We start from the raw sequence: 17983 nt of genomic DNA, 5'->3' as shown, positions 1-17983 counted from the left end.
GTGCGGGTGGATTTTGGTAAAGTAGGTTCTTTCAAGTTGGTTCAGTATGTCGTTTTGGCTTACACTAACTTGTAGAGATGCTTCTTGTTTCCTACTCTCAGGAACGTCTTTGGGATGTGCGTACTTATTAAGAGCTTAAGATCGTCTCTTATGTCATTGTTGCACCATTCATTATTCGAGCCGCCTTTTTTTAGGTTTTCAACTCGAATCCTCCTTTGGTTTCAAGATGTTATTTAAAAATTTACATCTTGAACCCCCCCTTTATCATTTTCATATCATGCATTAAAGATTTTTTTAAAAAAACAATTTTTGCAAATAACAATCAATCTTGGAAGGCGGAATGAATTCTAAAGATATCATCTTTTACTTAGAAATCCATGTATGATTAGAATGGACTTTTCAGGTACGTAACGTAGGCCATGGCTTATGGTTACGAAAGAAAGGGATAAAAAGGCCCAAATAAGTGTTTAAGGGTAATCAAACCAAGGATCAATTCATTCTGATGCCATCAATCTTGCCTTGCTTAACTTGGATCTGCTTTGTTGGGGATTTTTTTTCATCATTTGGATCCCTCTAGACTGCCAAATTTTGGATTCGTTTCCAATTTCTCATATCTTCAGCATTTCTTGCTCTTCTTGTTTGTACTTGATCAACCTTGTAACTTGAGGCTCAATAAATCACCCATCTTTATTCGATTTTCCTTTTTCTTTTTTTTTTCTTTTTCTTTTTCTTCTTCTTCTTTCTTTGTTGGATGAGTATAATACTTCAATTGCTTTGAGCACCTCTTTTTCCTTTTGCATTTTGGAGGTTTTCCATTATTCTTGATTGGATTGATCTTCAAGCACTCTGTATTTGACATACTTTGTAGTTCAAAACTTTCATGACTTCATGGAAACTTGTCTTCGTAATAAAAATGTATTGACAATCTTTATTCTTGTGAAACAATATCCTTTACCTTGCCCCCTAATGTAGAGGGTGATCCTTGGTTAGGGTTGAATTAGAAGAAACATTATTCAGGCTCAAATGGGGACAACAAAGGATATATATATATATATTAAAGGATAAATGAAACAATGCCGTTCATCATCTCATACACAGAAACCTTTGTAAAAAGAGGTATCTCCAGGGGAATGAATATTCAAGATTAATTTTACTTACATGAAAAATGTAATTAATGCATGATATATTTATTTCAATCAATCACTTTCCCCTTCTTCTTTGAGTATGCCCTAATCACTTGAAATTATCATCAATGAGTTGGTCCATGATGCCTCATCTCGTCTCTTCTTGCAGTAATATTCACGAATAGTTGAAAGTTTGGTTCTTTTGAGGTCTTTTAGTTTATGATGGTTTTGTGTTTGGAAGGATAAATGTGTGACTCTTAAAGTTATGTATATGGTGGAAGGTAGTATCATCAATCAATCGACTCTACCCGAGAATGAGAACATCTAGAGTTGATGTCTCAAAAACAAATAGAGACATTTCTTCAGAATCTCAGATAAATGTAGTGTCAGGATTTGGTTTTGGTAAGGGTCGAGTAATTGGCATTGGATGGGATATTGAAGATATAATTTTACCACTTGCCAATAGATCTATAACTCTTGAAAAATTAAAAGAATATTTAATCTACTTGATATTCAATAATCTCAAGATTAAAATTTGATTCCTTGCTCATAACCATAAAAGCAACACAAATTTATTTATTATACAAAAGGCGGAGAAAGGAACAAAAAACAAGTTCAAACAAGATGCTGAAAGTAGAAAGGTACTACAGTGGTAGATAACACTTCCACTTATTTATTTTGCCATGCCTCATTATTCCTCTAATGTTGGGTATGTAATAGGATTAGGATTCTCATCCTTATTTGCCCCCCCTTTTCTTGATTATTTCTTGTGTCAAAACCCCTTTGTCAACAAGCATCTCAATTTCTTTTAACAGTGGCCTACAATTGCCTGTAGAATGCCCGGATACTCCCAAGTGAAAATTACAGAAGCTATTTTGATCATAGCAATGGGCATAAGGCTTTGGTGACACCTTCACCAATCTTGGTGTAATGTAGTGACCTTTAACCAAATGAGGGTACAGGTCTGAGATAGATTCTTGAAACACCTTCAGAGTTTTTCTCACTCGCGAGGCTATCACTTTCTTTGATCGTTCTGACCGAATGAATGCTCTCATGTTATCGAGGGGGTTCTGAATGCTCATTTCAGCTATAACTGGGGTAGTATTAACCAGACTCCTTAAGTTTCCCCTTGCCTTACTGGTTTTCGGAAAATCTGATATAGGTATCTGAGATGTCTTCTGGGTTATATCTGCCTCATTCTTTCTTAGACCTATAAGCCAATCTCGAATTACATCCATGGGAGCCTTTTGATTTCTTTTCCCATTTTCTTGTGCCCAATATTCTTCATAGGATTTGGTTATATTAGTTTCTGTTGAAGAAACAATTTCTGAACATTGAACTTCACCCCTTCTTTTACCTTATATTTTTGAATTGCTTGCTCTAAAGGGTCTTGGAAATTTCTCTTAAGGTTACCAGGAACCTTAACTGAACAATTTGGAATTCCAGTCTGATTTATCCAAGGAACTTCCTTATAGGTCCAATTATCATTTGGAGGCCACTGTGATTGATCAAGTTGTGGAGTAATTGATCTGGCTGAGAGCATTTTTGGATGCAACTTTTCACTCGAACAGTGGAAGGGAGGAAATTGAAATCCCTGCACATTTTTTTTCTTGATCACTCTATAAGGTTTGACACCATGTTTAACTGAATAAGACCTCATTGTATTAACCCCAGCTTCTTTCTTGACTTTAGTATTGTCAGAGCCTCTTATCTTGCCATTCTTGATAGCTATTTCGATGATTTCTCCACTTATGATGATGTCAGAGAAATTATTAGGGACAACCCCTATCATGTGATTAACATAAGGAAATTTTGATGTGCTGATGAACAAAGTAGTGAACTCTTTTTTAGTCAATGGTGGATGTACTTGAGAAGCAACGTCTTTCCATCATTGTGAATATTGTCGAAAGCTTTCATTGCACTTCATATTCATGCTTTGCAACATTGTTCGATCAGGGGCCATATCAGTCATGTGCTTGTATTGACCCAAAAAAACTTGAGCTAAATCCCTCCAAGAACGTATTTGAGTACATTTTAGCTGATTATACCATCTGGATGCAGACCCAGATAAACTGTCTTGGAAACAGTGGATCAACAATTTTTCATTCTCTATATAGCCAGTCATACGACGACAATACATAGTGATATGATATGAAGGGCATGTAGTCCCTTTATACTTCTCAAAATCTGGAACCTTGAACTTTGGTGGAATAACCAGGCCAGGGACCAAATTTAGTTCTTTGGCGTCAAACCCATAAAATGTATCAACTGTCTCTATAGATTTTATCCCTTCTTCTATATTTTCCAGTAGTTGAGTGAATTTTTCCTTCTCAACTGATTTGTTTAGGTCAAGGACCTCATTACAAAATTCATCAGGCTTCAACTCAGAAGTAGTAGGACAATCAGTGGGGAACGATGCTCCAGCTTGATATGGTGAGTTCTTAACAGCAAAATAAATTGGTGACTGAATTTCCTGGGGTACAGGGGTGAACTCAGGAATATGAACAGGTGTAACACTCAAAGAATTTGTGGGGTTTTCGACAAGACTCTTTCCAGCAGTCAAATGCTTATCAATCATTTCTTTCATATTGTTCAGTAGATCGATCTGAGAATTAGCTTCGATTTGTGCCAACTTGCTCCTCAATTCCTCTTGTATTTCTTTCTGCTTTATCTCAAATTTGGCTAGCCTATCTTCAGTTTCTTTAGACATTTTTCTTATGTCGTGCTGAGCGTTCTTGCTTCAAGGAAAAACCAAGATCACTTCGTTTGAAATCCTTATTTTAATGAATGAATGTTTTAATGTATTATGACATAAAAAATGCAAAGATGCCAAATGCAAATGTAAATATGTGAATGTAATAACAAGAACACAAATTGTGCAATACAAATGCAAAGATGCCAAATGTAAATATGCAAATGTAAAATTGTAAATGTAAATTATTTAAAATATCATAATAGGACATCTAGTTATTTTAAGACTGCCCTTTTCTTTGATATTGAAAATAAATAAACATTATTATTTAATCAAATATGTTTTAATGCATGATGTAAATTTAAAAATGTAAATGTAAATACAAACGTAAAAATGTACAAATGCAAAATACAAATGCATGTATGAAAAGGTGTTACTCAAGAGTGATCATCTTAGAACAGATTTCATTGAACGCAAAAATTTCGGTACATCAAACAAAACTTTACATATAGGGATATATTTCATTCCTAACTTCTCCAAAGCCAAATTAGTCTATCAACTTAAGGGACATATTGCTTGTCTGGACTGCAACCTCTTCCATGACATTCTCTTTCATTTTCTGTATCACTTCTCGGAGTTGCTCATTTTCCCTTGTAAGAGATCTTTTCTGTCCAAGAAGTTCTTGAACAAGATCTTCATATATGTTGCAGTTCTTTTTCAGCTTGGTGACCCCTGTTATCCATTCTTCTGGGGTGCTTCCTAGGCCAGCATTTTGAAAGGTTTGACTGATCTTCTGAAAATCTTCATGCATGGTTTTCATTTCTGTGCTCAATTTCTCGTTTTGGTCGTTCAAGTTCTTCAAATAGCATGCTTGAGTTTCATAAAAACCTCCTCCACTCTGAATGCCCTGACTGATGCTCTTACCATAGACCGCTTTTGGTATCAATCTAGTAGGATCTTTGTGTAATACTTTTGGTACTAATATAACTGGTTCTCTATGTATAGAACTTCCCTCGATCCTCGTAATTTCTTCAAGATGTCTTTCCTTGGCCGCATCATATTTTGTTTGATCATAAAACTTTTTGTCCATTTACGATTTCTTTCCAATTTGATGAACAGTCTTTTAAGTCAACACCTTTTGGTTATACCATGATCATGTAATGCAGGCACAAAACAAAAGAAATCAATATAAACAAGTTAAAACAAAACAAAATGTATGAAAAATAAAGATGAGAAAGAAAATAAATAAATTGGTGAGTACCAATTAATGAAAAGAAAATATTCTACCTATCATGGTATATAATATTTCCTAACTTCATGCTTTCTAGTTCCATGCTTTGTTTGGAAAAATTAACCTAACAGCATGATTACTAGTTCGCATGCATTTATTCAGGAAAAAGAAAAGGAAATAAATTAAAAGCTAGAGCTTATTTCTCCTTTGTGTATACCTACTGACAAAATTTTAGCATGGTTTCAAATCGGGAGAGTTTCTAGGGTTTATTATATGCAAGGTTTCAGTTCTAGGAATAAAGGTACCCGAATTGTCCTTGTTAGTGCCCCCTTGGGTTGCTAACCCTCAATCCTAGTCCATCACAGACTAAAGTGGATCGAGTTCAATTCGAGGGGATACATTTCTCTATGCCTGACACGGAGAATAAATTCTCACGAAGACAGAGAGCATATGAACCCCGAAAGTTACTTGCTAGGTCTGACACGGAGAATAAATTCTCACGAAGACGTCGCTTTCACTCCCACTTAAAAGGGACAAGCTCAATTATAGAGCTTTATGTTATGCAATGCAAGTGTTGTGTGTGAGAAATATTCAAACTTCTTAACAGAAAAAAATAAATAATGAAATAAAATACTTGCAAATAAAATAAAACATATAAATATTATAAAAATAATAAAAAATTAAAAAAATTTGAAAGAAAAAATTAAATATTTTTGAATTTTTAATTTTAATACTAGAGACAATTTATAATTGATTTTTAAAAGTTTGACCACTCCCCAGTGGAGTCGCCAAGCTGTCGTAACCGATTTTCGTCCGGGCACGAATTTATTTGTTTGGCGGGAAAAGTGATGTGAATAAATGGTTTTGAAAATAATTTGGGAGTCGCCATCGGCCTTTTGGGTCAGGTAGGTCGAATACCTAAAAATTATTTTTTAAAAGAGTTTTAATAGAACACCAATAAAAAAATAAACTGATCTGCGTTTATAACCAAAAATTCATTCTTTTTAATAATAAAAAGGGATTCGTGGTCGGTTACGTTTAGGGAAGGATTAGCACCCCTACAACGCCCAAAATTGGTACTTTTTGATTATAAATTGTCTCTATTATTAAAATTTAAAAATTCAAAAATATATTTAATTTCTAATCTTATTATTTCAAAAAATATATTTATTTAAAAATATCAGAAAAGAACTTCTAGGTGCCTTAAGACAGCTCTTTTCTTTGATATTGATAAATATTAAAATAATATTGTTTAATTTTTAATTTTAAAATATCAAATAGGACATCCAGTTGTATTAAGACTGTCCTTTTCTTCGATATTAAATATTTAAAAGTTACTATTTATTATATATATTTATGAATATATATAAAAATATTTAACAATATAATAAAAGAAAAATTCTATTAAAACAATATAAAAAAAATAAATAAAATAAAACATATAAAATAAATGACTAAATTACAGTAAAAATAAAATTAAAAATCTAATTCATAATTAATCAAAACTATAGGGATTAAATATGTTATTTTTTTTATTTTATTTATTTAGTGACTAAAATAAAATTATTTAAAATTAAGATATTAGAATAAAATAAATTAAAAATATGAACTAGGGATTAAAATATTATTTATTAAAATTAAGGGATTAAATCTGTTATTTATCCTAAATATTATTTTAATATGAAGAACTAAAATAAAAGAAATTAAAATTCGAAGACTGAATTAAAAATATTATAAATTTAATTTAGTGACTAAAATGTAAAATTTACAAATACGGAGGACTGCGGACGGGGTTTAACTATTTTATAATTACGCGCATAGTCCTTCCCGAAACGACGTCGTTCGGGAAGGACTATATATGGTCCCAAACCGGCTGGCCCGAAGGGCCAGTTTTCATTTCTCATTTCCCTCTCTCTCTCTAAACCGAGAGAGTTTTAAAACTCTCTCGCCTCTCTCTAGCTTCCCTCACCGGAGGGAAGCCGGTCACCGGTCGGTCACCGTGTGCCGCCGTGATTATCACCGCCGGCCACCGCATCCGGTGGCCGGAAAAATTATTTTTTATACTAATAGATAGATCGGACCGTCCTAATGACGGTTCCGGTATTGTTTCCTCCTAAAAAACTCCCAATCGGAGCGAATCTACAAAAGTACCTTCGGTGTTTCGAAGGTTCCGGTGAGATCTGGTGACGGTTGGGGCTCTCCGATGACAGGGTAAGCTTTTTCCTCTCTTCTCTCTTTTTTCCTTGCTGCGTTGATGCTGACTGAGATCGTTGGTTTAGTTTGTTGTTGTTTTTTTTTTCTCTCTGTTTTTTTTTCTCTCCGGTTCTGTCTCTGTTTCTGTCTCCCTTCTCTTTTTTTTTTTTGCAGATGGGGTGGTGGCTTTTATAGCCACCACCGTTGTAGCCGTCGGACCGGTCCGAAGAAGGGCTCTCGGTGAGTCACCGGACTACCAGTGGTGACTCACCCCGTAGCCTTGCATGGACGGCTAGCGTTGATCTTCTGGAGTCTTCATTCGGGACGTGGCAGCGGCGGAGGCGACGAGAAAGTGCCGACAGCCGCGTGGAAACTGGGGCGGCGCCGCGTGGCCCTAGGGTATCAAACCCTAGGGTTTCCCTCTGGAGCCATCTGGACCGTTGGATCGTGCCAGATCCAACGGTTGTGATGAGGCGGCTGGTTTAGATTAGGGTTAGGAAACCCTAACTGGAAACCCAAATGTTTAGGGTTTCTGGTTTGATTTGGATCGGTTATGGTTGGTTTGTAACTGGGCCGGTCCAGTTGTAATTGGTATGTAATTATTATTTATATATATATGTTTAATATATATTTAATAATAATAATAATAATAATGATAATAATAATAATAATAATAATAGTAATAATAATATTAATAATAATAATATGGATAAAAAATTAATATCTTCAAATAACAGCTAAAGTGAGAAACGAGCGTAAAAAAAATAAAAATTCACCAGATTTAAGTAAATATAGAAGAAAGAAATACATTATAATATTAAAATTATAAGAGATTCTCAGTTTGATGAATAATTATTTATATAATTATTTTATCAAATTTAGTTACAATTTTTTACAACTAAAATTAATCTTTTTGATAAAGAGGGAAATGGACCACATAAAACAACAGAATTAATTACAAGATAACCAGAAAAATTAAAGGGTAAATTACACTAGTTCTCACTAAATTTTACCCTTTCTCTTATTTTACTTATTGTACTTTTAAGTTTTTCAATTTACTCAATAAACTTTTGAATTATTCCTGTTTTGATCACTCTAAATTATTTTATTATTATTTTGGTATGATATGACATTTATCATGATTATTTAATATAAAAATGATTTAAAATAAAGATAATAATAATAAATGTCATATCATGTCAAAATAATAATAAAATAATTCAAAATGACCAAAATAGAAGTAATTTGAAAGGTAGTAAACAAATAAAAAAATTATAAGTATAATGAATGAAATAGAAGAGAGTGAGAAATACTAAAATTAAACGCAAATAAAGTAGAGGTGATAAAAAATTCTCTGCCTCCATGTCACGAAATGATTTGGCTTGCAGGCTTTCATTGAGCCGTGACCTCAATTATTTACAGGGTTCGTATTTGTAACCTTTATTTTAGGGTTTCACCCCAGCTTTACCATAATCAATTTTAAATATTTATTCTGAATTCTGATATAGATAAATATGCTCAAGTATGAACTTAAGTATAAATCATATCATATTATGTAATTTTTTTTAAAAAAATATTATTAAATTATAAATTTATATAATTGTAACATTAAATTTTAAATTTAATTATGTCAAGCATCGTTAAATGGTAAATAAATTTATTAATTCGAGGACGAGATAAAGACATCGATTTAATGTAAAAGGTAATAGAAAAAGTTTATTAATATTTAAGGTGGACATAAAAGATATCAAAAAGTGACGGTTTCTACTACGATTTAAAATTAATGAAACATTAATTTTTATTTATTTATGATGAAATATTATAATTTTGATAAAAAGGATTCTGTGATGAAATAAAAAGAATATTTTTTTAAACTTTCGTGTTAGCATACGTTAACATCACACTATAAAAATAATAATATTATAAATATATTATAATTAGTTGGTCTTATGTAATAAGATATTAGATTCATTAAATAAAATCTGAAATTTAAATCTTAACATTGTAAATGAAATAAATTAACTTGAAAGAGTTACCTTATGATGGATCTTATAACACTCGATTCAGATCAATTAATAAATAAATTGAATATTTACAATTATTTAAAAAAAACTTAAAATCTTTACTCACATCCTATGTGAATCTCTCTATAAATTTTATTTTAATTTAAATCTCACTTTTGGTAGGTTTCTCCAAATTTATTTTAATTTAAATGTCATATTAAGAGATGGATTTAAATCATATATTTTCTTTATTCTTTCCCCTTAGATATGTTAAATTAATTTTCTATGATAGAAATATAATATTTAATGAACGAGTGATCAATTTATAATAAAATATTATTATTATTAATTATTTTATTATTTTTAAAACTTTAATATTAACAAGAAGATTTACGGATACTTTAATAGCTATTTATGTAATTTATTCTTAAAAAAGTTATAGTGAAATTATTTATAAAAAAAAACTATTAGAGATTCGAAATTATATTCCTTAATTTAATCAGAGGGCAAGATATTTATAAATAATTATTCATTTGGCCAGATATTTATAAGGCAGTTAAATGAATCGTAATCTTTACTTCCAGGACTAGGGAGAGCCGTGAAGCAACAATATTATCAACCGACGAAAGTAGAAAAACAGAGCTACCATTTTCTCTCCATCCAAACAATACACAACAAAGAAACACAAAAAACCAGCCATTGAAATTCGCATTACAGATTCTGACCCAGAAAGGATGTCAAGAGAAGCAACGTTTCCGGACCATATCACCGAAGAAATCTTACTGGAGATCTTCTACAGACTTCCAGCCAAATCCCTGGGGATATGCATGTGCGTTTCCAAATCCTGGAATTTTCTCGTCAAGAACCCATTCTTCATTTCCAGCCATGCCAGCCATCACTCGAAGCTTCGTTTCAGGAACAACAACGACAACAAAAATCTCTTCTTTGTCATGACTGCCCGCCATCAAGTTGAATACTCGTTGCACTTCGATGACCAAGAATTCAGTAAGTACACCCAGTTAGAATACATGCCATTTGATAACCATCATTTTGTTGTTGTTGTTGGTTCTTGCAATGGGTTGCTCTGTTTGATAGACTTTCAGTTTAGTTTCGATATAATCTTCACCCTCTGCAACCCAATTATTAAAAAGTCTATTGCGCTCCCAAAACCATGTTTGCGTAACTTACCGTATAAAATTTCCGTTGGGTTTGGGTTTGATTCCGTGAAAAATGACTATAAACTTCTGAAAATCACCAAGGAAAATGTATTGGACATGTTTGTTGAGGTTGAGCTTTACTCTTTCAGAAGGAATTCGTGGCGAATTTTAGCTCCGCTAAGATATGGTCTTTACTCCGACGATTTCATGGTTTTTGTGAATGGAATTGTTCATTGGATTGCTTATGAAAGAGTGGAAGATCAAGGGGTTTATAGGTGTAAGTATTTTATTATGGGGTTTGATATGAGGGATGATGTTTTCAAAGAGATTATGTTGCCTGGGAATTTGAGGAATTTGCCCAACCAGTCAGAGATATATGTAATTCCATATGAAGAATTGTCATCAATTGCTGTGGTTGAGTTGGGGCGTTTACATACTCAGTGTAATATATGGGTGATGAAGAAATATGGTGTTGTAGAAACTTGGACTAAGATGTTCAGTATTGCGAATCCAGGCCCTGAGCCGATGCCAAGGGTTCTGGGGTTTATGAAAAATGGGAATTTGATATTAGGAGCTTATGATAATCTGCAACTGGTTTCCCTTGATCCTGAGAGAAGTGAACTTGGTTTTTTTGGGATTCAAGGAACACGCTCGTATGTTTCTACTTTCATGGAGAGCCTGGTGTTGCTTGATCAAGTAAATGGAGATGATATGATTGAGAATGATGTAGAGTCTGTGAGTAATGCTAATCAGTCGATTGAAAGAGCAGCTGATGGTTTTACCAAACTTGCTGCCAATGGTGAAGCAACCAATGATTCGAACGATGTCGAAGAATCGAGAAGCAATGAACTCTTTTGAGTATGGGAGAAGGATTACAGCTTAGAACCGGCAAGTATACTTGGCTGCTATTTGAAAAATGCTCTATTTTGTTCTTTATCTTTTGCATGTGACCATGTAATCTCAGTCAGCATTTTACTGAATTTCATTCCAACATTCCTAGTTATAACAATGTACTCGTCTGGCATAATCTATTTTGTTTATTTTGCGATGTATAATTAACTGACCCTATTCTCATATGTAATGAGATAAGGGAAAGGTAGGGTAATAGGTTGCCCTCAACGCTAGGTTGAGAGAAGCTTCCGTGAAAGACCTCCGTTATGAATTGTCCTCAGTGGGACTCATCCCACGACCACAAGGTTAAGAGCCTTGCGCTCTACCAACTAAGCTAGATGGGTATCATTTCGGGAAAATGAAGAATCAAGCACGTGTATTGGGATGCAGAAGCATGAAATATATATGTTTGAATGATAAAATGATGATATAAATCTTGATGTTTGTCATATGTTTGAAGCTAAAAATGGGATGATTTTTATTCTTTTCACGGCCTCCCTCTTCTGATTTCAGCCTCAGTTGTTATTGTTGGTTTCCGAGTACATGAACACGGCACCTTCAATAGATATGAAAGAATTGGGAACTGAAACTTGAATAGGCTTGATTAATATAAACAGGAATATTCAATGCTACCTTAAATCTCTCATATTTCAAACATCCAACAAAAAGTTGAACACCAAACATACGGTTTTACCTATATCAAGCAACACCGGAAGGCCCATTTCTCTTAAGATCGCCGATGACCTCTTCCGCCTCGTCCACGGCCTTGATGATAAGGTTTTCTTCCACGACTAGATGGTGCACCAATGTTAAAGTTATGGGATGATTCAAAGTTGCCTTGAACACCATTGGGTTGCAAATTACAGTTCCCATCCACTCTAGGCCCATTTGTTACAATACCTTGTAATGCACTAAAGAGTTGTTGGGCATGCATACCCATTCCAAATGGGCTTTGGTTAAAGCTATTTTGACCAGCAATTCCGAGCCAAGGTGCAGAGGCCGGTCCAGCAAATAAGCTCGACTGACCACTAGGTAAGACCATATTGGCTAGTGTACTCAAACTCGGGTCAAAATGCTGCTGCTGATATGACATCATGTTTGGCATAGATATTGCAGGGTTTGGCGAAGGAATAGGATGCTGTGGATAATTCTGTGACAGCACTGACATCCCTTCTGTGAATGCTGGACTGGCATTCCATTATTCCAAACTCCATTTGAAGGTGCAACAATACCAGAAGACGGTGGCATGACAGGAAATGGTGGGACAAAGTCGGATCCACCAACAAATTTGTCCCACGACAGTCGATGAACCATTATGATTGACCAAAGATGCCGAGACTGTGGAGAGATTATGTTGATTCTGATTACGTGGAGGTTGACCCATTGCTGTTGTTGATGTTTGCTGGGCCGAGTTCCTATCAGTTTTCCACACTCCATTCTTACTTCTAACTTTCTTCTTATTGCTTTTCTGGTTTCCCACTCTCTGGTTATTCATGCCTCTCTTTGTCCTTTTTTGCATCCTCTTGTACTCGGCCTCTTTTTCATCGTCCGAAAACTCGGGATCATCTGACAACTCTTCATCATTCTCACCAGATGCATCATATCCTTTCTTGTGAAGATTCTTATCGTTGAGAACATGATTAGCAAATTCGGGAACAAAAGATATAGAAATGCCTTCATGGATCCCAGCAGGAACATCACTCTCAGAATTATACCGTACTATATAGTATGGGTTTTTTACAGGTCCAAAGATTTCATCCACAAATCCAAGTGGAGATCTGTTCATGGATATCCAAAGAATAGAACCTTCGTTCAAAGGGTTGTGCCGATCTCTTCCTTCAACAATAACTTTGGTACCAACCATCTGTAACAGTGTAAGGAACATCATTAGACTTAAACTCGGCAGAAAAAAGTGGCCAATCTCTGAAACATAAGTATATGAGAGTTAATAAAATTTGAATAAACTTCAAGGTTTGGCCTTTGTAGTTTGCAATAGACAATCCAACTTGAGCTTACCGACAAAATAACTCCAACAGGCAGCATTTGGTGATGGGGTTGTAGTTCAACATCCAGTGGTGGAACTGGGGGGAGAACCTGCCGAATTTAATATCGTTTACTCAGAATTTTTTCAAAACTGACTCAGGCATCATACCTTGCCAAAATTTTAACTTCAGTAATAGCTATTTTTGTCAAATGGTTTAGAATTACAGAGAGGACGCAAGAGAGGTCTAGAAGTAGGTTTCCAGGGGTTAGAACAGAGTGCGCTGAAAAGACTGATCTCTGGGAAACAAGAATCACAATGCAATAAAGTTCAACGGAACATATACCTTTCAGTTTTGATAACTTAAACTCCAAACTTAACCAAATAAGGCTCCGAGCGTAGACATGAGGTTAACGTGAGATTACCACATGGAAGTATATGAATGCACAGATTTGCTATGAGACAGCCTCTAGTAATTTAAGTGGATATGACATAGTTTCATTACAAACTTCAAATGGTTCAGAATTACAGAGTGCATACAAGAGATGTCTAGACATAGGTTTCCAGGGGTGAGAACAGTGTGCGCTGAAGAGCCTGATCTCTGGGAAACAAGAATCACAATGCAATAAAGTTCAACGTTTTGCACGGAGCATATACCTTTCAGTTTTGATGACTTAAACTCCAAACTTAACCAAATAAGGCTCCGATCGTAGACATGAGGTTATAGTGAGATTACCACATGGAAGTATATGAATGCACAGATTTGCTATGAGAGCCTCGAGTAATTTAAGTGGATATGACCTAGTTTCATTACAAACTTCAAATGGTTCAGAATTACAGAAAGCATACAAGAGATGTCTAGACATAGGTTTCCAGGGGCAAGAACAGGGTGCGCTGAAGAGCCTGATCTCTGGAAACAAGAATCACACTGCAATAAAGTTCAACGTTTTGCATGGAACATATGCCTTTCAGTTTTGCTGACTTAAACTCCAAACTTAACCAAATAAGGCTCCGGTTGTAGACAAGGTTAATGTAAGTAATATTACGACATGAAAGTATATGAATGCATATATTTCCTACGAGACAGCCTAGAGTAATTTGAGTGGTTATGACATGGTTTCATTACAAACTTAATCTGCCATCTTACTGAGCCAAAATAATAACTTTAACACCTTGGAAATATTAGACACCATTCAGAAACACAGAACAATCATACAAACATTATACAAATACACAAGTATCTAAAAATCAAGAAAACAATTACTAAACTATCAAAAGTCATATAAAGATAAAATACATAACCAAAAGCTACAATCTATTACCTCTGTTTCATTCTTAGACCTGATGGGACCTTTTGAAGCACCAGCATCCTCATCATCAACTTCCTCAAGTTCAATATCTAACGCACTAAGGATATCGTCTGTTTCCTCCTCCTCCTCCTCCTCATCGGTGGTTCCATCAACGGCCACCTCTTCATCACTATCTAGTATCTCACCTTCTTCAAGTTCATCTACACCATCCACAGCCTCCACCTTCATTTTTTCTTCTTCATCCTCCTCCTCCTCCTCGTCATCATCATCATCATCATCACTGCTACTACTAGAAGATGATGACGACGAACTTTCGCAGTCGGACTCTGAACTACTACTACCACTCTCTAATCCATCATCCAAACTGACCTTACCGATCACTTCCTCAATAGGTAAACTCGAAATCCCGTCGGGTTTAAACTTCTCTTCTTCCACCTTGACTGTAGAGCCTGATTCACCTCGAACCGGCTCAGACCCACAAATAGTTGGCTTGAACACGTCAAAATCTTCTGGCTTTGACTCCTCAATAGACAAACCCAGCTCCACATCTGGTTTTGACTCGTCTTCTTCCACCTTCACCGTACGGTCTGACTCACTTGCAACCGGCGCAGATCCATCAACAATTGGCTTGAACCCATCAAAATCCGGCTCTGACCCATTAGCGCCAAGGTCGCCAACATGGGTTCTCTCAAAGCTAGCTTCTTTACAAATCTCCACAATGCTCTCAATATCTTCAAATTCACTCTCTTCTAACTTAATCCCATCTAAATTTGGGTAACCATCAAACCACTCATTTAAATTGATGCTGAACATTAAACTAAAATTTAGAAGAAAATCCACCCAAATCCTTGTTTTTTCTGCAACCGGGAAACCTAAGAATGACTTTTCTCTTTGGTTCAAGAAACACAAGAATGATATGGAGGAAACAAAGTAAGACAGTGTGTTAGGGTTTACTTTAGGGTTTATGAGACGATATATCGCCAAAACGGCGTTGTTATATAATAATTTAAGGAAAATAAAAAGAGTAAACTATGTCAATGGTCGCTAATTTTTAGGTAATTGTTCGTTTTCACTACTTATGTTTGAAAAGTTACAAATACATTACTAGTGTTATCGTTTGTTACGAAATGATAACTAACGTTATCGTTTGTTATAAAATGGTCACTTGACGTTGTTAACAAATCATTATTACAGTAACAGAATGTTGAAGTGATATGTTAAATAAACTGACTCAGCATGTTTGACCGATCGTTTGACTCTTCTTCTTCTTCTTCTTCTTCTTCTATCAGCTGATCGGATTCATATCTCCAAAGCAAACTCCACAACCTTGACGATGGCTTAGGGATATGTCCTGCAAAAAATGCAAAAAATATGTAAGAAGTGTTGAGCCAAATAATTAAATAGTATCCCTCCGATTACTTTACTTGACTCTTCCGTCAATTTCCAAGCACTTTTTACCAAAGCTGAGAGCCTCCTGCAAAGCGGATCAAGTCGCCACCGCTATCAGGTCGACTGACGCTGCCACGCAGAAAAATGGTGGTTGGTTGGGCTTCATCGCTGAATCAATGGAATTTGTTCTCAAGGTAAAGCTTCTCTACCAAGGTTGATGTCAACAATAATTCTTTAAACCCATAGCGTTCTTCATTTAGACTGTCATAATGGTATTTTACATTTCACCATTTGCTGCTTTTGTGAATTCTATGATAATATGTAAGAATCACATAATTCTCTTACCCTTTCATTTAACACTTGTTGGCTCTTTCACTAAGGCTTTAAGTTGTTCAATGGTGTTTCCATATATATATATTTGAATATAGGTTCTGGCTATTGCGGTCTGGGACATTATTCCTGGTAGTCTCAGTTCGAATAACATGAAATAAGATTGTCGTCGCAATTATCGTATGCGTATATACTGATATACATGAATGAGAATATGAGACAGTAAAATAATTCTTTTAATAAAAACAAGGTGTTGCAATAGACTTAATAACCTATAGATATTAAGCTTATCGAGTAAAATCGTTGTTTTGTAGATATGAATCCGATCAGCTGATAGAAGAAGAAGAAGAGTCAAAAGGTCGGTCAAACATGCTGAGTCAACTAGTTTAATGTGTCACGTCAGTATTCTGTTATTGTAGTAATAATTTCTTAACGACTGTTAACGTCGAGTGACCATTTTGTAACAAACGATAACATTAGTGACCATTTTGTAATAAATAATAACATTAGTAAAAGATTTGTAACTTTTCAAACATCAATGAAATGAATTCTTACCTAAACATTAATGACTATTGACGTAGTTTACCAAATAAAAACAATGGGAGATGGCGAATATAGAATTTTTTTTATTTTTATATCGCCAATAGTAAACTATATTTATACTACTACTTAATAATTTTTTTCAATATGAGGACTGATTTTTTAATCTTATCAATTATATCATCTAATTATTTTTATCAATCGTACCATAAATTGTCAATAATTAATAAATAAATTGGTGTGACCGTTAAATAGATTAATATAATTATAAATTTAATTTTTGATATTTACATATTCTATAAATTTTACTACAATTTTATTTAAATTTAATATTTTTCATCTAATCAAGTGGTAGCATATATAACCACCACTACAAGAAAATATACTTTTAATGACACACGAACTATGACACACGCTAATTTATGACTTGCAAAAAATATGTGTCATAAAAAATGTCATGTTTTTTAAAATTTGAACGATTTATGACTTACAATTATGTGTGTCATATTTAATAGTCATAATCCAAAAAAATTACAAAAACACGGAGTACACTTTTAATTGTGTGTCATCTGTAAAAGTCGTCTTTTAATTTCCCCCATTATTTTCATCCTTTCCCGCTTCATGCTTCCCCTTTTTTCTCTTTGCATCAGTCCACTGGCTTCCCCCCTCTGTTATCGTGAAGCGCCAATGATCTCTGTTAACTCCATATATCGATGTCTTCCTTCGTGTTCATCCCCCACTTGACTCAGATCACGAATCGCTTCACTCGTTTTGGCATTTATTTCCATCTGTGGAAAAAATTCCCCTCGTACTTACTCAGTAACTCGGTGAGTCTGTTGCCCCCGCGAGCTTCCTCTCTTTCTTAATTTTTGTTCAAATTTCTCTTCTTCTAACATCCAACGATTTCTCAGGGGGGAATTTCTCTTTCTGGTTAGCTTTAAAAGATTTGATCTTTCCAATAGAAAAATGATGTCTTTTCTGCATTTATGTGTTGTTTTTGTGAAATTTATGTAGAATTTTACAATGGGTATTTCCTTTTTCTTCTTGGTGTTGTGTTTTTGGTTTTTTTATTGATTGATTTGGTAAGCTACTATTTTTTATGTGAAGTTTTGATTTGTTGGTTTGATTTCTAATGAAGGGTT

General features: G+C 34.5%; 2 protein-coding genes across 2 annotated transcripts; one reads left to right on the top strand and one right to left on the bottom strand.

Annotated features, from left to right (window-relative positions):
* Nucleotides 1–9846: 9846 nt before the first annotated feature.
* Nucleotides 9847–11690, top strand: LOC120141546 (F-box/kelch-repeat protein At3g23880-like). The gene is made up of 2 exons (XM_039156382.1): nucleotides 9847–11285; nucleotides 11643–11690. Exon 1 carries the CDS (start codon nucleotides 9978–9980, stop codon nucleotides 11256–11258), a length of 1281 nt encoding a protein of 426 aa, XP_039012313.1. The 5' UTR covers nucleotides 9847–9977; the 3' UTR covers nucleotides 11259–11285; nucleotides 11643–11690.
* A 778-nt stretch (nucleotides 11691–12468) lies between these two features.
* On the bottom strand, nucleotides 12469–15530 carry LOC120141587 (H/ACA ribonucleoprotein complex non-core subunit NAF1-like). Its single transcript, XM_039156406.1, has 3 exons — nucleotides 14595–15530; nucleotides 13308–13385; nucleotides 12469–13155 (listed from the first exon to the last, which is right to left on the bottom strand). The coding sequence occupies exons 1-3, from the start codon at nucleotides 15393–15395 to the stop codon at nucleotides 12490–12492; spliced, it is 1545 nt and encodes a 514-aa protein (XP_039012337.1). The 5' UTR covers nucleotides 15396–15530; the 3' UTR covers nucleotides 12469–12489.
* Between the last annotated feature and the right edge of the window lie 2453 nt (nucleotides 15531–17983).

This window comes from Hibiscus syriacus, unplaced genomic scaffold, assembly GCF_006381635.1.
Source record: "Hibiscus syriacus cultivar Baekdansim isolate YM2019G1 unplaced genomic scaffold, ASM638163v2 tig00110812_pilon, whole genome shotgun sequence".
Taxonomy (NCBI): domain Eukaryota; kingdom Viridiplantae; phylum Streptophyta; class Magnoliopsida; order Malvales; family Malvaceae; genus Hibiscus; species Hibiscus syriacus.
This window is presented reverse-complemented; position numbering and strand designations above follow the sequence as displayed.